The sequence below is a fragment of the Callospermophilus lateralis genome, chromosome 17 (genome assembly GCF_048772815.1).
Source record: "Callospermophilus lateralis isolate mCalLat2 chromosome 17, mCalLat2.hap1, whole genome shotgun sequence".
In the NCBI taxonomy this organism is placed as follows: domain Eukaryota; kingdom Metazoa; phylum Chordata; class Mammalia; order Rodentia; family Sciuridae; genus Callospermophilus; species Callospermophilus lateralis.
Genome location: NC_135321.1, coordinates 30,039,963 through 30,063,348, shown reverse-complemented (window position 1 = coordinate 30,063,348; position 23,386 = coordinate 30,039,963). Strand labels below are relative to the sequence as shown.

Genomic DNA, 23,386 nt, shown 5'->3' with positions numbered 1-23,386 from the left:
CTTAAATTTTCTCATCTTTTATAAGGGGATGATAATATTTCCCCAACGCTCTTATCAGGGCAGAGGAAGATGAAAGGAGAGTAGATTTTTATAGTATTTTATGAGCTGACAATTATTACATAAGACTTTATAGTTTCTTGTTTTTAATTACCTAATGTTTTCCTGAATAAGCATGTATTTTGATACTATTTGGGGATATCTCCCTGACAATCTTCCCACCCCCACTCCCCCACCCCTTACTGGGATTGAACCCACAGCCATGTTATCACTGAGCTACATCTCTATCGCCTTTTTATTTTGAGGTAGGGTCTTACTAAGTGCTGAGGCTGGCTTTGAACTACCTCAGCTACTATACTCAGCGCCTTCCCTCTCTTCTGTAAGTAGATTTTTTAGTTTCTTGAAGGTAGTATCTTAGTTGCTCCTGTGTATGTATGCCTAGCACATTTCTAAAGATACCATCAGTTTTCAGTTATTTATTGAATCAGTCAATGAAAGCATTTTAGGGTGAACAAATTCTGTCTTGTTACACGGTTATTTGTGGGGGAAAAAGGTTTTGTTTTAGACCAGTGTTCACTGAAAACAGATAATTTTCAACTGCAAACAGTTTGGTGATATTTACCTACTATATCAGATTTTTCATTATCTTCAATCAAAAGAATTAATCTTTTCCAGTTTCTCTTTGTGTTGAAGTTTATAGCTATTAGAAGAGAAAAAAAGATTATCCATGCTGTTAAAGAAACCCTGATCATCGTGCGATATAGAACTAATTTTCCTTTGCTTTGATTCCCTTCAGGGGGATAAGTCTGTCAGAGTTATGCGTTCTTTGCTGGCTGCACAGCAGACATTTGTAGATCGGTTGGTGCATCTAATGAAAGCAGTCCAGCGTGAAAGTGGAAATCGCAAGAAAAAGGTAAATGCTTTCTGTTTATGTCTAAAAGTGGTGTGGCATCGTAAAATAGTGAATTTTGACCACTCTCTCATTGGGCCAGTAGATTATATGAATTTCTTATGATATAATTACAGGAACATTTATAAACACTGATTGTGTATGGGTTTCTATTTTTTGAGTTTACATATGTCAAAGCATTAAAACAAATTCTGTAAATTAGGTATTATCCTAATTGTGAAGAAAATTAGGCATAGAGAGGTTAAATAATTTGTCCATGTCACACAACCAGTAAGTGTTAAGATTTATGATTTGTACCTGTGCATTTTGGACCCATTTTTATGCATACTTTACTGGTTCTCATTTTGGAATATATGTGATATGTAAAGTATGTCTAGAAATCTTTAGTATAGAATTCTGAGAAACAAAGATCTCAAGAGTAACTTGCTCAAGGTTGCAGAACAGATTGTTAAATAGTTACAACACTGGCTTGATGTCTGTTCTCTTGGCCAGTGCATTAATCTTTGAACCATGAAGCCTCCACTTGATAAGTAGAATAGACGAGTATCTATTCTTCACAAGTCATTTTCTGATCAGTACCTTAAATCATATGAAGGATTTATTTGGTATCTTCTTTTTCTCCTGATCCCATTAGATAATAGGATAATAGGCAGGGTTTTCTTCTTCTTCTTTCTTTCTTTTTTTTTTTTTTTTTTTTTTTGTTCTAGATGGACACAGTACCTTTATTTTACTTATTTACTTTTATGTGGTGCTGAGGATTAAACCTAGTGACTCACCAATGCTAGGCAATCTCTCTACCACTGAGCCACAACCATAGCCCCAGGTCTTTCTGCTTGATCTTTGAAAAATAACACAATACAGCTTATCTACTGTTATTCTCCAGACTTGAAAGAGGAAAGTTGAAAGAGGATAAGATGAAGAATTGAATTAGAAATTCAAAGACAATGGATCATGTTTAAAGAAATGCAAAGATATGAACAAGGAAATATTATTTATCTAGTTAGGGAGGGGATATAAAATGAAGGGAAAACATGTTTTATTCAGTTGCTGTTTTTTGTTGTTGTTAAGAAGAATCACAAACCATGGTTAAATAAATAAATCCATACTTGCTGTGCACCCTGGGTCAGAAGTATTGTGATCTCCAGTATTCACCAGCGGGGGGAGCTGCACCTTTGATGTGTGCACTTGGGGCATTTTGTTTTAGCATCAGTACTCTGTTTTTAATGAGTCTGTTGCAGGCAAAAGTTGAAAAGAGCAGTCAGGACACTATTGTAATAACCAAGATGAGAAATGAAATGACTATGTTCCTGGAATGATAGCAGTATGAGAAGAATCTATATTTTTACCTGTATTATCTGTCTACTGGTTATTTTATTGTTGCACATGAACTAGAAATCGGTTATGATAGAATAACTCGAAAGTCAAATTAACTCACATTTCTTCATATAAGAATATTTGACTATCCACTTCACTATGGAGCAGATATATTGATTTTTATAAGGCATGTATTGGAATTCATGCCAGTTTTCAGTTGATTCTAATTGGAACTTGTCATCATCAGAAGGAGATTTGGAGTTTTACTGGAAGGAAATAATTTTATGTCAATCCTTAAAACTTTTTTTTTTTTTTTTTAATTTCTGTATATCCCTGACTCCAGAATTCTTTTTTGGTATAGGCTTCTTGCATTATAGGTGAAGTGCTTTGTATCAGTGGGATTGGCAAGTTAAGTTTTCCTCTTTAAAGTATAAGCTCACCTGTTTAAAGAATGCAAGACTCTCTCAGCTTTTCAAAGGATAGATTGTTTCTTAAAAACTGAATAAAAGGGCTTTTAACAACGTGAAAGCTGTTTTACCATGACTTGATTTCTCAGTTTCTGAGGGCCTGTCTCAGTTCAATTTGCATATGAACTGAAGAAACTGAATGATGATGATATTTTAAAATAAGTTAGATTACCTTCAGTGAAAGGTAGAAGGTAGGGACAGATCAAGTTCCAAGTTAGTTAAAATTTCTTTCTTATATTAAAAAAATGCATTGGGCCATTATAATGAAAATTTCAGTTAATATTTAGTCATGCAAAATTAAATTTCAAATAAAATTAGGTTTTCTCTGGCTTCATAAATCCTTTGGAAATAGAAATCTTTTAAATCCATCTTGAGGCAAGTTAAATGTATTCTTGAGACTAGTCTTTTATTTTTTAACCTTTTTTTTTTATTGCAGTTGGACATAATACCTTTATTTTATTTATTTTTTTTTTATGTGGTGCTGAGTATTGAACCCAGCAAGCCTTGCACATGCTAGGCGAGTGCTCTACCACTGAGCAACAACCCCAGCCCCCAGGGACTACTCTTTTAAAGGATACTGCTAAGGCTGAGATAAAGCTCAGTCATGGCCACCCTCCCATCCCCACCGCCAAAAAGAAAAATAAAAACATGCTGCTGCTTTTGTTACATGGATTATTTATAAGTGTTTCTCTCTCTCACATATGTACTATCTGCTTTATGTTAGTCTTCATATATTTTGTAGTGCTCTGCAAAAATCTTATTATCAGTTTTTCTATCCTTATGTTTTATGAACTGCATTTTTTAACCAAATTAATTCCTTCTAATTCATTTTCCTAGAATGAGAGATTACAGGCATTGCTTGGAGATAACGAAAAGATGAATTTGTCAGATGTGGAACTCATCCCTTTGCCTTTAGAACCCCAGGTGAAAATTAGAGGAATAATCCCAGAAACAGCTACACTATTTAAGGTAATTATGAGGTATCTTTAATGTATATGATTAGAATCTAATTCTTTAAAGCACGACACTACCTTGGAAAATTAGTACATTACTAGGAATATTTTTAATTCTGTTTGATTTAGGAAATACCAGAGGGGAAAAAAAGGACCTTTTATTTATCACTATGGTTTCATTGAAGATCTTCTGTGTTATGAGTACATAAGCATGTTTTACAAACAAACGTATAAAATATGTATCTCTATTTAAAACTTTTTTTAACTATTTAATTATCGTAATTCAGAGCCACAACTACTTTTCTCCCTTGAGTCTATTTTTTTTTTTTTTATAAACAAATTGTAAAACTTACATGAAAGTTCAGTTTGTTAGGCATGAGGCCCAGTTCCCCCCCCCCCCCCCGCCACCTTTTTTTTTTTCAACATTTCTCAACACAATATTTGTTCCTGTGAACATTAAACTTCTTCATTTTCTTTTCTTCTGTTTTTTGATACCAGCGATTAAACCCTTGGGCACCTGCCTAAACAATGGGTCACATCCCTAGCCCTGTTTATTTTTTATTTTGAAACAGGTTCTCTTAAAGTTGATTCGGGCCTTGCCAAGTTACTGAGGCTGGCTTTTGAACTTACCATCCTCCTGCCTCAAGTCTTCAGAGCTGCTGAAATTACAGACTGCACCTCCATGCCTGGCTTGTTTTTAGTTCTTAATAACACATTCAACTTTCTTTAGGTCTAGCCACTAGTTGCACAGGTAGAAATAGAATGCAGCTGCCTTTCTTATCATACTACAAAGGATTGAGCATCATACCTGCCAAGCAGTACTATCTGAGGGGCATCATACAGAAAGATCTCTGTGAGACATGGTGTTTTAGGTTTTGTGAATCCAGTGATGGAATTTCATAAGTTGCATTGAACATTTCTTTGGATAATATAAGAAACAGATCATAGAGCAACAACTTGTGTAGATGAAAAAGGATATAGTTACAGTATAAAATAGTTCACAGTTTTTGAAGAGGTATGTTGTCAAGGCAACTTATTGGCAGGCTAGGTTACACAACTGAAACATAAGTTTCATAAAATAGTACTTAATCTTACTGTATGCTATAGAATGATAGTGTCTATTTTTCAAAAATATTTTCTAATTGCTTTAACATTTAAATGTTTCTTACAACCCATTTAAAAAAATTGAATAATCATTAATAGACTGCAACTTACGGTTGAAAACACAGGTATAGGAGATGCAATGCAAATATTTCTTACTTCATGCTTACATTCCATGGAGGACTCAAGTATAGAAAGTTATGCATAAGGCAGTATACTTTTAACAACTAGTATTTCACTGGTTGTTAAACAGCAAACTCCCAGGAACTCCCAAGCAAGACCAGTTTCTCTAAGTACTAATTAAAAAGAGTGAATTAAAAAGGTACTTTTACCCTTGTTTTCAAGCAGGCTAGAAAAGTATGTCTAAGACAGAGCAAGAGTTTTAAGAATAGAATATAAGAATGTACATCTGCCATTATTGGTAGTGGATTCTAAGCCCGTGTTATTTTTAATTATAGAATATTACAATTTTGTTTTATGCTTATAAAGTAAATAGTCAAAATATGGGGAATCTTTTTGATAAGAATATACAGTTCTGTTATTGTTTTCTAGCCTTAAGCTTATGGAATTCTTAAACATAGTGAATTGGAGTTTAGAAATACTGGTCTTCAGACAGTTTCTGTGTATAACTGTTTAGTTGTGTAGAGTAACTAGCTATATAATATATCTCTGTATAGAGTTATTACATAACTCGAAGTAATTCTTAATTGGGGACATGGATGCCTTTGAGAATCTTGAAAAAGTGATGGATTATGTTCTTTCAGTAGTCCATCTGCTTATTCATACATTGAAAATATTGCATATAGTTGCAGGGAACCCATGGATTCCTGTTGTACTTTTATAACTTTTATAAACTTCTGAAAATTCTTTTGTGTAATATTTTTTTTAATATTTATTTTTTAATTGTAGGTGGACAGGTTTGAACCCAATACCTCACATATACTAGGCAAACACTCTACCATTGAGCCACAACCCCAGCCCTTTGTGTAATATTTTTAAAGGAGTTTTTGTAGTTCTTGGTCTAAGAACCAAAGTTGGATCATTATTAAGAATGGTTTACTTAAGGCACTGGGAGTAATGGTAGTTATACTATGGTCATTATCACTTTGCTTCAGATTTTAGATGAAATTGAAATTTCATATTTACCTTTGAATCTGAAAAAAAATAAATTACACCAAAGATCCTTTTACCTGTCATATTTAGGAAGATCACTTCCAACTGTTATTCTTGAGCTTTTATAAATTAGGGCTTAAGGTAATAAGTACATTTTGATAGTGGTGATAAAATGATTCTCCAAATTTAAGTTAATTTAAGGTTCAGAATTTTTGTCCACTAGAATATTTATGCTCTGAGCTTAACATTCTTTGAAGCATTTTTTCATGCCTTTTTTCTCATGATGTTATAGAAAAGTTGTTTTTTTTTTTTTTTTTTTTTTTTTTGTGTGTGTGTGTGTGGTGCTGGCAATCTAATCCAGGGCCTCATGCATGCTAGGCAAGTGCTCTATTACTGAGCCATATCCCCAGCCCCTATATGAAAGTTTTCAAACAGTGCAAAATTAAAGGGGTTTTTCAGTACGTGACTGTGTATCTACCACTTCCATTACTTCCATTCTGTCATTAATATTTTGCTTTATCTGCTTTGCCATGTGTCTTCATCCCTTTGTGTGATGCTTTTTATGCTATTTTCTTGGTTTAGTGAATTAGAGTTATTTCCATTTGTTTTCTTTTGTGACACATTTATTTTCTGTATGTTATTATGAATTTCTCCAAATTTACATCTTATAAAATATTTTCTATCCATGGTCAAAATCCATAGGATCTCTCTTTCTCAGAGCAGTTTTCTGACCATTTATCCCCAAAGTAATAATCTCAGGATTTTGTGAACTCAAAATTTTGAGATTTTGAGTCTCACAGTATATAATTACTATTAAAAAACCATGGCTGTGGGGCTGGAGTTGTGGCTCAGTGGCAGAGCACTTGCCTCACACATGTGAGGCACTGGGTTTGATCCTTAGCACCACATAAAAATAAACAAACAAAATAAAGATATTGTGTTCATCTATAACTAATAATAAATAAATATATATTAAAAATGGCCATGTTCTTTTCATCTGATACATTTTTGTTTTATACTGTTTTATTTACTCCATTATATCTCTAAAAATAAAAATAATGGTAGTAGACACACATGGAATGTCTGCTTTATATTAGGCCTAGTGTGAGATCCTTCTCATCAACAGTTTCTGATTGTCATAGCAGAGGAAATGCTATCTTTGTTTTATAAACTATTCATAGGACTGTTTGGCTGGTACCTGGCAAAGCCTGGATTCAGAGCCAGGATTGTTTAATTGCAAAGCTTGTGCTTTCCACCATGTGATTTGCCTATTAGCTGGTTCATTGTTCTCTACATGGTACCCTCATGTATCTGACAACCCATGTTGTTTCTTTAGGTCTTGTTCACCTGTTTTTAAATTATGTGCCAGAACTTTCTTCTGGCTCTAGTAAATCTTTATGCATTAATTTACATTCAATTTGAAAACAGTACATTTCTTTTCCAGAGTGCCCTTATGCCTGCACAGTTGTTCTTTAAGACAGAAGATGGAGGCAAATATCCCGTTATATTTAAGCATGGAGATGATTTACGCCAAGATCAACTCATTCTTCAAATCATTTCACTTATGGACAAGGTGAGCATAACTTTATATTGATAGAGGACATGTTTTTATTTTAGAAAACTATGGTTTAGTATATATACTGCTTATGGAAACAAAAGTATTTGTATTATTCAGTTACAGTCCTAAAAATCTTTTAGTAATCTCCACTTATCCTTGAACAAATAAAATTGTTTTTCTGCACTTAGAATTATTCTTGTGATGAGTGTGAAGCTTCATATGCGCCATAAAACCTTTTTTCCAAATTTAAATTTTCACATTGTAAGCTTTAGTAATTTCTATAATGTCTATTAGATCTTTTTTAAAAAAAGGAAACATCCCATTATTGTCTTGGCTTTCAAAGGAATGTTGGCCTCATTTTTAAAAATTTTTATATTGTAAAGTACTTTATGTCCATAAAGGAGAACCCTACTGTTTATTAAAAACTCATCATAGAGAATGAATAAAAAATTCATCACACCATCAAAAATTAATGAATTTATTTTGATGATTTAAGTTTAATTAACTTAGTTAACTTACATTAAGGTTATATCTTTATTATAGTAAATGACTCTAATAGTTGTCCACAAAACTGTTTCCTAATAATTTTTACATTTGTTTAAAATATTTTATCTTTTGATTTAAAGCTATTACGGAAAGAAAATCTGGATTTGAAATTGACACCTTATAAGGTCTTAGCCACGAGTACAAAACATGGTGAGTTCATTTTACATAAGGATTGTTTACTTTAATGTCTAATGAGTACTCTTTAAACTGAAAATTCTGAAGAATGTTAGAGATTAAACTTATTTTTGTAGCACTGCAGGCCAGTTGGGCCATCTTTCCTTCTCTGCTTCCTCCATTTTTTCTCTTTCCGTCTCTTCCATTCCTCCTTCTCTTCTTTCCTCTCTTGCATCACTTCCCTTTTCTTTAGTCCTTCCTACTTTCCTTTTATCCTTGTCCCTCTGTTTTTCCCCCTTCTCTGTTCCCTCTGTTCCCTCACCCCCTATATCTGTTGTGCATGCACACATGCTCTCACTTTGTATTTTTACCTCTTGAAATTATAAAAACATCACCTCTGGAGAAAATTTAACACCTCTGTTATGTATTTCTTTGCATTTAAACTGATTATAATCCACAGATATTTATTGCATTGTAATCTGTACAGAATAATCCTTTGAGAAAGGCTTTGCACTGTACTCTGCTTATAAAAGCTATTCAGCAAATTATGTTGTCAGTTGAATTCTTTTTTATATATTTTGACTATGTGTGCTTGCACATTCACATACAAACATGGATACATGTATATGGCATGTAAGTATTTTTAAAATAGAATAACCTCCGGAAGTTTGTTGGCAAATTCCCTAAGAATGCTTGACTAATGCTTTTTGTAAATTCCATACTCTGTAGTTACCTTGAAAAAATAAAATAATTGTTTTAAGTTTTGCCCTTCCCTTGGCTACTTCCAATACTATTTGGTGATTTTATTATTCTCATTTTTCCTTCAAATTGATTTTTATAGAAGTGCAAATGTGCTTCTTTACTATCCTGCATAGGTTTATTTGGTAGTTTTCATTTGCTCTTGGGACAAAGACCAAAAGTCTTTACCTAGATTTAAATTCTTCAGTTGTAGGACTCCCTGTACCTGTCCCAAGCCTCTTCATTTTCCACTGTCCTCTTACTTTCTTGAGCCAAAATGGCTACATTTAAAAAAAATTTTTTTTTTTTTTAGTTGTTTGTGGACTCAGTGCCTTTGTTTGTTTTTATGTGGTGCTATGATTGAACCCAGTGCTTCACACTTGTAAGGCAAGTGCTCTACCACTGAGCCACAGCTCCAGCCCCCCAAATGGCTACATTTTGTTTTCTCTAATGCCCCATGCTCTTTTTGCTCTTGGGACCTTCACATATACTATGACCGCTATCTGACACAGCTTTTCCTACATAGCTTTATCTAGTAACTTTATTGTTGAAATAATAAAAACATGATTCAATTGCCAGATGTCCTTTGATTCTTCTGTAACTTAAGTCTCCCTGAACTTTCAGGCCATGCTTTCATTCATAGTGTTTAAGATATGTAGGTAGGATCAAGCATGTATTTTTGCTTATTTGACAGCTCATGCTCCATAGTAGAAAAACAACAAATACTTCTTAAGCGAATTACTGTGTACTGTTGTATATTTGTGATATGAGAATAAATAAAACATTTCTTGCTCTAAAGGGGTGTGATCTGTGTGTAAATTCTTAGAAGACTCAAAACCAGATCATGACTCTTTCGAGTTCTAAAATAATGTTTCCCATTCGTCTTTCATTTTTTTCATGTATTGGTTGTTATATGTTCCTATTGTTGTTCCAAGATTTACCAGACTTTTTTCATTTTTATTATCTCACATACTGTTCTCTCCTGATTTGTCTTGGTAGTTTGAGGTACTTGGGAGGTACTTCTTCCCAAGTCATTTCCAGTAAATGACAGAAGATGGAGTGTTAGACAAAAGGAGCCACTGGACATATACAAATTGGCTTAGGTGATAATATTCCAGAATTCTTAGAGTGCTCTTAAATTCATATTGTTTTTGATTACTATCTCTTATCAAGCCATGGAAAATTTTGATGATAGATTTAAGAAGCTTTGTCTGTTGCTTTGTGTTCTTTTGTTCAATAATAAAAATTTGCCTAGACAAATAAGCAGATTAATTAGCATAAAAATTTTCCTGGTAGTTACAGTGTTGTCAATGCCACAGTAAACTGAATATAGCTTTCACAGGCCTTTTTAAGTTGTTCAGATGTAGAGTGTATCCATTACAAAAGAAGGTTATTCTTAGTAGAACCTTTATTTCTATTATCTAAAAGGTATTATGGATACAGTATGTTTGTTCATTTCTGTGTAGGTTTCATGCAGTTTATCCAGTCAGTTCCTGTTGCTGAAGTTCTTGATACTGAGGGAAGCATTCAGGTATAGGACCAATTTTGAATATTTATAAAACTCATGTATATATTCTTCATAATGAAAATTTAAGTCTTCATGGAAAATATATGGAATTAAATGAAAGCCTCCCTTTATCACTTTCTTTATACAGGTTTTTTTCTTTAGAAGTGAGCATTATTTGTAGTTGGAAATTCTTCCTTGTCAGTGTATTCAGGTGGTCAGTTTTATGAGTAATGCATGCCATACAAAATAGAAGATTAGAATTAAAATTAAAACTATGTTAAAGTTTATGACTGCATTATATTTCAAAGTGAGGATATACTATAATTTATGTAACCTTTAATTGATGGACATTTTGATTATTTCCAATTTTTGTTATTTATAAAGTATTGTAGAGACATTTTTACTCATACATCTTTTGTACAATTATGCTTATAGCACTGCAATTTAAAAACTTTTAAAAATATTTTTCTATTGAAGAAATTTATATGCTCAGTAGGTTCCCTCATCAGAAAAACTTGGAGGCCTGTGGGAATTTCTCCACTTTTTTTGTGTGTGTGGTATTTTTTCTATGACATTTTTATTTTATATCCTTTCACTATAACAAACATTAGGTGCAGTGCAAATAAATGTTGAATCTGTGGGTCCTATAGCAAATCAAGTTGTTAGTGGTCTTGAAGTCATTATTTCATAAAGTTATCAATTAAGTATATTATAATTTCTGAAATTAGGATTAGTTTTTAATTTTTTTTTTTTTTTTTTTTGTACTGGGGAGTGAACTCGGGTACTCAGCCACTGAGCTACATCCCCAGCCCAGTTTTGTATTTTATTAGAGACAGGGTCTCAGTGAGTTGCTTAGTACCTCACTGTTGCTGAGACTGGCTTTGAACATATGATCCTCCTGTCTCAGCCTCCTGAGCCACTGGGATTACAGATGTGCGCCACCATGCCTGGTCAGGATTATTTTTGTAAAGGAAGAGAGTGTGCATACTGGTTCTAGACTACATTTATGATCTCTGTAAATAGTTTGGGTGGGTCATAGGGTATTGTTACCTTCACCTGTAGTTTATATTTAAAAGACTTATTTTTTTCCTAAAATAACTATTCCTTTTCTGTTTCTCATTGCCATGTATCCCTGCCTAATCTTAGTATTTTCAGACTCCTAGCTCTTGGTATCAGTTGTGGTTTTAATTTGTAATTCCCTGATTATCTGCAAGGTTTAACATTTAAAAATCTATATAAAGGACATGAAGCACTTGCCATCTTTTGTCCATGTTCCTATTGAGTTGTTTGTAGTTTTCCTATTGATTTATAGGAATTCTTTATATATTCCAGATAAAAATACTTGGTTAAATATTCATAGTGTTCAAAAAACTGAAAACAGGATAAATCTATTTTTTAACAGTATTTTAATTATACTTTGAAATAAAATGCTGTGTTTTTCTTTAACATTTGAAAGTAAAGAAAGAGGTCAAGTAGATAATCTTAAAAAGGAAAAAAGAAAGAAATACATTAAGTATCGTTTTCCCAAACATTGTCAGACTCTTTGTACACTCCATTGCATTTATTGAACCACCATTATTGTTTGGTTCAGTAAGCATCTAATTGTATTTTGACTAAATTTTGGACTAGAAACTTATTGGTCATTTTTACAATTTCAAAATGCCTAATTTGTTTAAATATATTGAATTCTTAAATGGGTAAGTAATGTCTTTTCAGAACTTTTTTAGAAAATATGCACCAAGTGAGAATGGACCAAATGGGATCAGTGCTGAAGTCATGGACACTTATGTTAAAAGCTGTGGTAAGTTTTTCAGGTTAGCTTTCCATTTATGTGTTTTGAGTAATAAAGCTAGCCATTTGATGAAATTACAAGTTACCTCTTCCTGGAACCTGTCAATTTTCCCCTAGGTTTATCCTATTTTTGAATAATGACAGTAGGCAGGCTATGGGGAAAGTATTAGTAAGAAATAATTGTGCTTTCAGTAAAAACTTTGGATGAAAAGTGAGCTCAGCTAAGAGTGCTTTAGATAAGAACTGAGCTTAGCCAAAAGTGCTCTGTAAAAATAGTATTTCTCACAGTATTTTGGAGTCAGTACTCTTGGTTCATTCCTAGAAGTAGTAGCATGCTATAAGGATTAATTTATATTCTTCTGTCATTTTTGCTATCTTTTTAAAGCTTATGTTCTTGTATATTTTCTCTCTTAAGTTGTTTGTTTATAACTAAATTGTTTAAGGGAAGATAAAGAAGCTGATACTAGATTTCAACCCTGAATGGTATATGGTATATAATGGTCATAACTGTTTTTTATAAATATTATATTTAGTTTTATTATATTTAGTTTTATATTTATGCCTATACATACACAAACAAAGCTGGGAGGAGGAAGGCTGTTTGAATATTTGACAGCTATATTTAAAATTGAATTTTTTTATGTTTTTAGAAATTGCTTTTTTTTTTTTTTTTTTTAGGAAAGAGAGAATTTTTTTTTAATATTTATTTTTTGGTGAACACAACATCTTTATTTTTATGTGGTGCTGAGGATCAAACCCAGCGCCCCGCGCATGCCAGGTGAGCGCGTTACCTCTTGAGCCACATCCCCAGCCCTAGGAATTGTTTTTTGATACGTAGTATTTTTTTATTTTTCACAACATTCCTATGAGCTAGTATTTCAGAATTTTTTGGTCCTCAGGAACTTAAGTCAAATGAACCTTAATATTTTTAAAATTTGAACAAGACAATTTTCTGTCATTATTAGGTGGTCTAATCTTCTTTTTACATAGGAGCTAAAATAAACATGTTTTTGTAAATACTATTATACAACAACATTGCAGTTTTGGAAAAGCTGTTATAATGTATATATTTGCAGGTTATATTATTGTTAGGGTACTAATGTGAAGTTAATAAGTGCCCTTACCACTCGAGTGTATTATATTTTCTGTCTTCTGGCACATCAAGATTGTTTCTCTATAATTTAAACAAAAACAAAAACAAAACTTATTTACTTTTAATTTAGGTAGCACAATTTTAAATTATGGTGCGATTGACAGTTTATTATAATTCTTTTTCAATGTCAGCTAACGTGTTCAATTTGAACTGAGAAATGCTAGATATGTTATAGTTGGGATTCTTGAAACTTGGTTTAACTTTTTCATGGGAATACTATTTATAATTTGTCAAAATTTTACAAGATTTCTTTCTATTGTAAATGATAATTTCTTTTGTGTTTCAAGTCATAGATTTTTATTTATTTATTTAATTACTACTGGGAATTGAACCCATGGTTACTTAACCACTGAGCCACAACCCCAGCTCTTTTATATATTTTATTTAGAGATTAGGGTCTCATTGAGTTGCTTAGGGCCTTGCTAAATGCTGAGTCTGGCTTTGAACTTGTGATCCTCCTGCCTCGGCTTCCTGTGCTGCTGGAATTACAGTCGTGTGCTACTGTGCCCAGCAAGTCATAGACTTTTTAAATAGAGCCAAAGGAAATTACAAATTTGAAAATTTAGGGAGAAACCAGATATGAGAAAGCAAGTTGAAATTAAAGTAGCACACATTGTTTTCATATTTCTTCAGTGGGATACATAACCTGATTTACATGTTTTTCATAATTTTTTTATCTCATTTTAGCTGGATATTGTGTGATTACATATATACTTGGAGTCGGAGACAGGCATCTGGATAACCTTTTGTTAACAAAAACAGGTAACAGAATGGCTACTAGCACACACATTTTATATGCCAATGATTTTTACTCTAGTATTTACTTACTAACAAAATAAGTTGCATAAGTTAAAATAAAGCATAGTATATTTTAAAAATTGGTACCTTGGAAGAACATTTAGGGAAACTCCCATCCCTTGTAACAGTTGCTTTAGTAATAATCCTGCAGATGGATGCTCATCCAGTCTCTATTTCTGAACTTGCAGTGTCTCTGTGAAAAGCCCGTAATGTATGTGAGCTGTTTAGTTTCTTCCTGTGTAGCTCTAATAAAAATGCTTTCTTTTAAAAAATATGCTTCACTCTAAAATAACATCCACCTCTAATAATCATTCTTAGCCCCCTTCTTTCTGATTACTTTAGTCTCTGCAAACAGTATTTAAACTAAAAGTTCTCTATGTAAATCCATTTATTTAACCCAAATTGAAATATCCAACTGCTTTCTTGAAATCCTAATTATATATAGGCAGTTATAAACGTTGTCCTCTTCTGTATTATAACTTCCTAAAATCTCCTCTTAACCTCATTTTCCAATCTCAATAAATAAATAGCAATATTATCCATTCATGTTTAAGCCTTAAAATCAATCTTAATACCCCTCTTGACTTCATCTCACTTAACAAACCTACTAGGAAATCTTACTTACACTTCACTTCTATAATAGATCATGAAGTTGCCCACTGTCTGCATTTCTACTCTTCTATCCTACTTGAAGCCACCAACATATTTTTCTCAATTTGAATAACATCTGAATTCTTTACTATAATTCTGTGGCTTGCCTGTTTTTATAATCTGAATGTCAGATCAGACTCACAGCAGGTACCTTTGTTTCTCCTCTTTTTTGGAAAGTTCTTTTCTTTGATCTTTGCAAGACTGACATTGATTATCAGCCTTGTTCTAATACTATTTCCTTAGAAAGCCCCTTACTTCTCTAATAACATATATGCCTTATCCTCTATTATTCTCTCTGTATGACTTGTTTTCTTTATATCACCTATCACTAACTTAAGGTATTTTTTATTTAATCCAAAGAATATTTATTGAGCAACTGTTAGATGCTGAAGATAGCACTATAAATAGGACAGAAATTCTTGTATTTACAGAGCTCATTGACTGATAGATATCCCTTCTGGGTGCAAGTTCTGTTACAAAAGAGACCTTGTCTATTCATGATTCTACCATGCCTCTAGAACCTTGAATACCATGTATTTAAAGTGTTTAGCAAAGCAGTATTGAATGAATGAATGAATATCTCATCTCTTCTAAGTAGCTTTTCTTCTTTGGGTCAGATAGTTCAAGTTTCAGCCTTCAGTAGTAAATAGATTTCCAAATTGCTTTTTAAATTGATCTCTCATATAAAGTTTTTATTTTATTTTATTTTATTTTATTTTTTTAGTATTCCTTTGTGTTATGGTAGCCAGAATTTAATGTCACTCATCAAATGTAGCCTAGTTACATGATAACCCTATTAATTCACATAATCTAGCATTTCATGTATTCATTTAAAATTATTACATGTGAAGAGTCATCTCCACATGTTATGTGGAGTTTGCATTTGTGATGTCATATCTTTCCAGACCAGGCAGTCCCTTTAATAACCAAGACCAAAGGAGCATAACCAGGTGGTTAAGGAGATTCTCAACTAATTTACCAAAGGATATTTTTAAACACATTACAGTATGTTTGGAGAGAATTGTAATTTGGAAGGTAATTTTGTACAGTATTTTTGTTTTGTTTTTCATTAGTTCTTTTCTGGTTAAATCTTTTAGCCACCAAGAATCAAGCTACTAAAATGATTCTCTTTATTTCTAGAATATAATTATTTTATATCCCCAATGGTATTTTCTCTTGAGTAGAATATCATTACCTCTATAATATTTAGGGATCCTGCTTATTTCTTTTGAAAATTGTTAATCAAATTTTCAAGTAATAGACCGTTTTTTGTTGGATTTTGGGAAGTGCTTTCTCTCCTGTTTCGTCAGAGTAATTTTAAGAGCAAGATTTGGAAAGAGGAGTCTACTTAGTGTACCTTCTCTGTTATTTCATTTTTGAAAATTTAGTTATAAAATTTCAGAAACAGAAGTTTTAAGCTTATTACATGAGGTTTCCACTAGAGGGTGCTCCAAATTTGCCTTTAAAAAACAAAAACTTCCTTTAAAATGTAGCTAGATAAGAGGCACATTCTTTTTATTTCTTTTAGTTCAGTTTACTTAGCTGCTCTGTAATTATTTTACCCAATTATATTATGTGGTAGTATCTTAAGTCTTCCTTACTAAGGAAAAAGTTTTCAAATTCTCAGTTTAGTTTGAACAAAATTAAGACAGAAAAATAAAAGAGTAATGTATCCCTCAACTTCTAAAAATTTATTTTTAAAATTTCTGCTGTTTTCTTTTACTGATTATATTTCAAAGCAATTTCAAGTTATATTAGTTATATATATGATATAAATACACATAAATATTAAAATGTATAGCTTGGACAAAGTGAAATTTGAATGTGGCTCATTGCACAAAATATATTTCAGTGCCCTTAAAAATAACTCATATTACTATAAAATATCTTTCATTGTTTATTTGGGGTACATTATACATTTAACACAGATTTTAGAGCATAATGAAAATTTAGAAGTTTGGATTCTCTTACGTGATTGTCCAGTCTCTCAATCACTCATGGAGCATTTTTTAATTTATCAAGCAACATTTCTCTCGTTCTTCAAAATAAAATACTTTTGTCTACAGTTGTCATTTGCCAGCATGGAATGGTTTGGAGTGTGACTCTGCTTTGGATGAAACTGGTTGTGAATAGTTAACTAGAGTTCCTTTGTATCATCCACATCCTGTACCCTGCCATGAGAGACAGACCAGAGAAGGGAGATATCCAGATTTCATTTCACTGCTATCTTTTTGAGAACTTGACCTTTTTAAGCTGTTCTGTCCTGTGAATATAGATGAGCCAGAAAAGGATCCAGCTAAGAGCTCTAGGCATGTGCAAAAGAAAATGATTCACTGCGTGTGGAAAATATAAAAATACACAAAGGTAATACACTAAAATGCAAACTATGAGTCTAAATTTAGATTTCCCAGAAATTTCTATTGCCCTTGCTTTATTTAGTTTTGGATGCTTTTAGCTTGGTGGACATTTCGTTAGCTGTGCAGTAGAGGGCGCTGTGTGCCCACGGTGAAAGTAAAGCAAGGAAATTCCTTTGTCCATGTACTGCCATGTGGTCAATCATAACATGGTTTTCTTGAAACAGATTTGGAGTGCATAATAGTTCATATATTAGTGCATCACTATAACATTCTCTGGAAAATAAGTTGCAAATTAAACTATAGAGAGGGATTGAAAAAATAGATATCCCCCCAGAATTGTTCTTAGAAAAAGCTTAAAAGAAGTTTCTTCAGGGAAATTGAATTTAGTAGGATCCTAATAAAATACCATTCGAGTTTATCCCAACCTTGTTGAGAAAGATTTTTGTATTTATTTTTGAGAACTTGAGGGGGGGAAAGTTCAGTATAATATTAAAAATATTCATTGTTCATGTTAAATATACTTTATAATAAAGTTAATATGCAAATAAATGAAAGAGTCACAATTGAAAACAGGGAAATGGGATCTTTACTAAACGGAAAATTAGTTGAGATTCTAAGGATGGCCCCTCTGCTCTTGAGTTTTCCATCTGGAAGAGGTGGAATGTATTTTTATCTCTCTTGGAACTTTACAGTAATATGCTTTTGAGCCTTTCTCAGAAAGCTCAAAATAAAGAACAATCATTTTGATCTCCTATCATGATTTTCTTTGTCTTTTCTTAATTTTATGTGAAATTGAGTAACTTTTTTTTTTAATTCTGAGAAAAAGTTTCATGAAACAATGTGTTAAAGCTCTAAAGTCAAATTTTGGGAGATTTGGGGTAAAGTACTTCATATCTCCCTCTTGATTTAAATGTAGGAATACTACTAAAATCTTGTCCTTGGTGGTAGTATGAGGGTTGAATGAGGTTATATAATAGAGTTCTACTTGGTACTGAGCACAGAGCACACTCCTTAAGGGCTAGCTGTTAGGTATTGTTTGTTTATTTTACCACCATGAGATAAGGGTGTCTGTCATTCTTTCTTTAGCTTATGTAGTTATTTGAACTCATAAATTGAGAAAAAAGAAAATCATTAATATATTTTTAAAATTTCTTTTTCCTACCCTTTAAAATCCAAACTTCTTTAAGGTACTTCCTTTTCTTATTCTCTTTTGAGTAATACTTTAACAATGTAGGAGGGTTTATAAGAGAAATGGTTAATGTGATTATTGATTTAATGTTATTCTTTCTATATTTTAAAGTAAACCTTTGTATTTTAAAACTGGTATTTACTATGCTTGTTTTATTTTTTCCTCAGGGGTATAATATAGTTTATAATATTTAAAACATTCTTACATAGAAAGATCTTCATTTCTCTTCACATGGCGATGCCTCTTTGGCTATTTGCATTTTCAATTATTGAATTTGGTATATTAAATATACCATAAAGTATAAGACCACACACTTAATGTGCTTTCTTACTTTCTGGGATGTAAAGGAAAGGAATTCAGAAAGTCTGAAGTATTTAGTAGGCAGATACTTTTAAAATGAATACAGAAACAGGTTTTTCATGTCATTTTTATCCTTTGGGGTTTCTATGTAAACATTTCTTTCTTAACATTACTATTAATTACTTATTTCACTGGTTTATTCATAGTCAACATATGCATAAGAGAATCAGTCACAGATACATTTTATCCACACTTTGTCTTTATCAATCATCCCTTCAGATGTTTAACAATTAGGACTTGTATTCATATTTTATCATTTTCTATTAGACATTAAAATGTCTTCTTTGAAAATTGCTTGGATATTCAGTATCAAAAAAATCAGTCTTAGCCCTATCACGAGAAAGATGAAAATGGTTACTATAAGAGTACCTTTTTTTCCCCCAAAGTTTGTTTTAGAAGAACTGTTTTTGTTTCTCTTAAAAAGGAATAAAAAAAAAATAAGATGCCATACCGTGCATTACTAAGGAGGTAGAAGTTTCCTCATGAACAAAGTATCCAAGGCTAAGTCATGAAAAAAGTGTTGGGCGTGTATGGAATGCAGAGAAAGAAAAGCACACACTGCAGCAAAACTGAAATAAGCATTGTTGTTGGACTATTATTTAGGCTTATTTAGTAATTTGGGGAAATCAGTTTACTTCCTTTTGAATCATCTTTTATGTGGCAAACTTTAATCCAGGCATTGGAGTGAAACTATATTTGTAATATTAAAATTTTAAATATACATTTTTATATCAGATGATGCATTCTTTAATGCTAGGTAAATACTGTGTTGCTTTGCAATGAATAACTTTTAGTGAGGCAAAATTTTAATGGCTGTACAGCACTAAATGTTGTGCCGTAGAGTAGTAACCATAAACTAGATTAATAAAAAGTTAATGCTTTCGTAATGCCATTTTAAACAAAACGTGTCAAATGTTAAGGTAATGAGGTTGTACAACATACCATATCTATTAGTCTTGACTATGAGTTTTAAATCATTTAGGTTATTAATCCTATTAGGATTTCTCTACAGTAATCTAATTGAAATTGTGAATTGTATTAGTCAGTATAAATTAGACCAGAAGTCCCCAAACTTCAGTTTGTATCACAGTCTCCTAAGGAGCTTGGTAAGATTCAGATTGCTGAGTTGCAGCCTTAGAGTTTTTGAAACTACTTAGAATATGTGGTAGGGCTTAAGAATTTGTTTTTGTAGCAAAGAAAACTATCCATAGTTATCTGAAAAAGCTATTAAAATTATCTTTCCTTTTAAAAGTATTTATCTGTTTGAGACTATATTCATTTTTTAAGTGCAGTCAAAACATATAGAATTTTAAAAAAGCAAATATGAGAATTCAGCTCATAATATCTCCTATTAAGGTAGAATATAAGACAGTGCCCACTTTTCATTTTTAAAGTTATTTTTTACAAAAAGCAAATTGTTAAAATGTAATAAACATTTTTACATGTTTTTAAGGACTCAGTTTTAATGTTAAATATAATAAATATTGATAGGTATAACCCACATTTAAAAAAAAAAAAAAAACTTTGTAAGGGTCCTCAATTTTAAGTGGATAAAAGGGGTCTGAGACAAATATCTTAGAATTGCTCATCAGAGGCTGTTTTTTTTTTTTTTTTCCCCCAGTGGGTGCTAGCTACTTTAGACATTCAAATGGTTGTCCGTAGATAGGAATAACGCAGGGAATACATTTTTATTGCCTTGAAGACTGTAGGAAAAATGAAAATACATAACATTTTAAATTGTATATTTTTGAATAGAACTAGACTATCTAGTCAGGTACACTGTCCAAGTAGGTATTGTTTCTCCTGATTCATTAGCTAAAGTTTGTATTTATAAGAATGCCTTCTTAACAGTTGAATGTGAAATAACAATATTGGAAATGTAAAATAAATTTCTACCATTAAATATTTTTGGGGGTGGGGATTGAATCCAGGGCCTTTTAAACACTGAGCCACATCCCTAGTCCCAACCCCCCCTTTTTAATTTTTTAGAATTTTATTTAGAGACAGGGTCTCACTGAGTGGCTTAGCGTCTCACTAGTTTGCTGAGGCTACCTTATGAACTCATGATCTTCCTGCTTTAGCTTCCCAAATCTCTGGGATTACAGGTGTGTGCAGGGCACCCAGCCTTAAAATATTTTTAATTTCAGTAGTGTCTGTTCTCTTTAATTCCAGAACCTCAAATGTCTCGAATCAATTTTAGAAATAAGTTCCTGACACTTATATAAATAACAGGAAAATTTGATTAGCACCCTCATTCCATATATAAAGTTGGTGACAATGGGAGATAATTATAGTCAGTGATTGCTTTGTTTTATATATATAATTTACTTCTTCATGGTTTAAGGTGATAGATTACAATAAGATCTCACTTCTTAAATTGCTTAATTAAATATTTTTATCATAGAGCACATTTTTAAGACCCTTACAAGTTTTGTTTACAGATATTAACTTTTAAAAGCACATTTTCTTTGGTATGTATGAGGATGCATTTTCTTAAAACATTAATAGCTTCTTTTCAAAATACATGGGTCTTTGAACTTGCAAAGCATAACAGTGACTTTATTGATAGATACTGAATCTTTTATGCCTTATGATTGAGCCATAATCCTGTTATTTGAGAGTTTTCTTACAAGAAGGATAGAAATATACCCTTCATTTATAAGCAGTGATGCAGAGGCAACATTGAAATTCCAGTAGTGGCTTGTAGTGAAATAAAGAACATTGGGCTAGATTTCCTGTTAAAAGCATGACACCCATTAAGGAATCCATGTGTTACATACAGCAGTTTTGTACCAAAGACTGATCAGATTGGTCATCTGCTCAAGTACTGAGAATCATTAGGAATTACATGGGTAACAAAAATGTTATTTAAATAATTATATAAAGCAAAGAGAGTTTATCTATATTTAGAATGCTATTAACTTCTCAGTCTTTTTACCTCTTGAAGGGTAAAATGGTCTGTGTCCAAGAGTTAAAAATAGTTAGAACTCCAGAATGAGAATGAAGCGCTAAGAGAAGTGTTTGCCATAGTTGGACAGAGACTGTCTGGTTAGTTAAAGGCTGTGAAATCCTTCACAGAAGTAGACCATAGACTTCACCACCACATAGTAAATTAAATTGATAGCATACCCCTTGGACCTTAAGAAACTAGGAGATGATGCTTTTTCAGTGAGTTATCAAATTCCTGTCCTGAAACTGTTCTTCATATTTTTTGAATCATGGTCTTAATTTCCCTTAAGAATTTGGTGAAGTATATGGCTCTCCCCAAATTTTGATTTCATTGTATTTAGAGACTACTAAAGCCCATTTGGGGATTTTGAAAGGGAGTCTCCTCTTTTTCTCTTTTCTTTAATTTTCTTTTTTTAATGATAGACATTTAACCCAGCACTTTGCACATGCTAAGCATTCACTCTATCTACTTAGTTAAACCTCCAGCCCCTGAAAGGAGTTTTTTAGTAATGAGTGATACGTAGGTCTCTTAAATGGATATGAAACTCCCAACAGTGACATTTGATAATTTTATCAGGTACTACATAAAACCTGATGATACTTTTTTGTGTATCTACTTTCACATAACTGTAAAGTAAAATCAGATTTATAAATTAAATCAATAGTATAAACTGATAAAATTTAATTTCAGCAACATTAATGTGACAGATGATACGCTTTTGAAACTAAATTGCCATTCACAGTGTGAATATCATGCAGATAGTGTAGAGTGAGTTTGAGCTGCAGTGTCACACCCCAAATAAAAATTCTTAAACTATTTTTCTGTGTTTGTACTTTAAAACCTGTGTTTGTTCAGAATGCTGTCATAAAATTTAAGGTGCAGTCTTCTACTTAGAATCTTTCAACTTTATGATGGTATGAAAATTATACATAGTCACTAAAAACTGCATTGTGAATTTTTACTTTTGATCTTTTCCTGAATGGCAGTGTGTGGTATAATACTCATTATGCTGGGCAGTGGCAGGGAGCCAAATAAACAGTGTTCTACAATGTACTGAGTTGCTAAGTTGTGATATTTTGTAGATTAAGTTTAAAAAATGCATTTTTAACTGATAGTATTTTCAGCTTACAGTAGGTTTGTGGGGATATAACCCCCATCCTATGTCTAGGAGTATATGTATATCTAATTCTGTTTCTACTTTGTTAGTATTAACTGGTAGCAATAGCATTGCCATTTGATACCAACCCCCAAACACTGAAATCATAGGGGGATACTAAGTACTGAGTAATAAGATGGCATTCAGATGATCCATACTTGGTATCTGTTAATTTTATTATAGATCATGATGAAAATAAAGAAAAATTTAAAATAATTTTCCTTACAAACTATATCATTTCTAAGCCAGATATAGTGGTGTACACCTGTAATTCCAGCAGCTTGGGAGGCTGAGGCAAGAGGAGCACAATTTCAAAGCCAGCCTCAGAAGCTTAGCGAGGCCTTAAGCAACTTAGCAAGACCCGGTCACAAAATAAAATATAAAAATGGTCTGGGGATGTGACTCAGTGGTTGAGGACCCCTGGGTTCAATCCCTAGTTACCACCTCCCTCCAAATACAAATACAAAGAACTATATCATTTCTAGAAGAAAATTTCTGGTATCAGCAATATTAAAAGCTGCCTAAGCTAAAAGTGTGGAATTAAGAGTCATTAAGATTTATTTAATGCAAAATAAATATAACGAGTGCTCCTGTATTTTAGGAATTATCTTAGGTTTCAGGACTGCAACAAGTAAACCTTAATTCTTGACTATAAAACTTTTA

The 23,386-nt window shown here is 32.3% G+C and overlaps 1 protein-coding gene across 1 annotated transcript in view; it reads left to right on the top strand.

The window, feature by feature from the left end:
* The window catches only part of Pik3c3 (phosphatidylinositol 3-kinase catalytic subunit type 3), a 119,140-nt gene that overhangs the window by 65,821 nt on the left and 29,933 nt on the right, over positions 1-23,386 (top strand). The window contains exons 15-21 of the mRNA XM_076836632.2: positions 794-910; positions 3,526-3,657; positions 7,300-7,428; positions 8,040-8,109; positions 10,278-10,342; positions 12,035-12,119; positions 13,950-14,024. Coding sequence (XP_076692747.1) covers positions 794-910; positions 3,526-3,657; positions 7,300-7,428; positions 8,040-8,109; positions 10,278-10,342; positions 12,035-12,119; positions 13,950-14,024 — 673 coding nt within the window. The remainder of the gene's footprint in view (positions 1-793; positions 911-3,525; positions 3,658-7,299; positions 7,429-8,039; positions 8,110-10,277; positions 10,343-12,034; positions 12,120-13,949; positions 14,025-23,386) is intronic.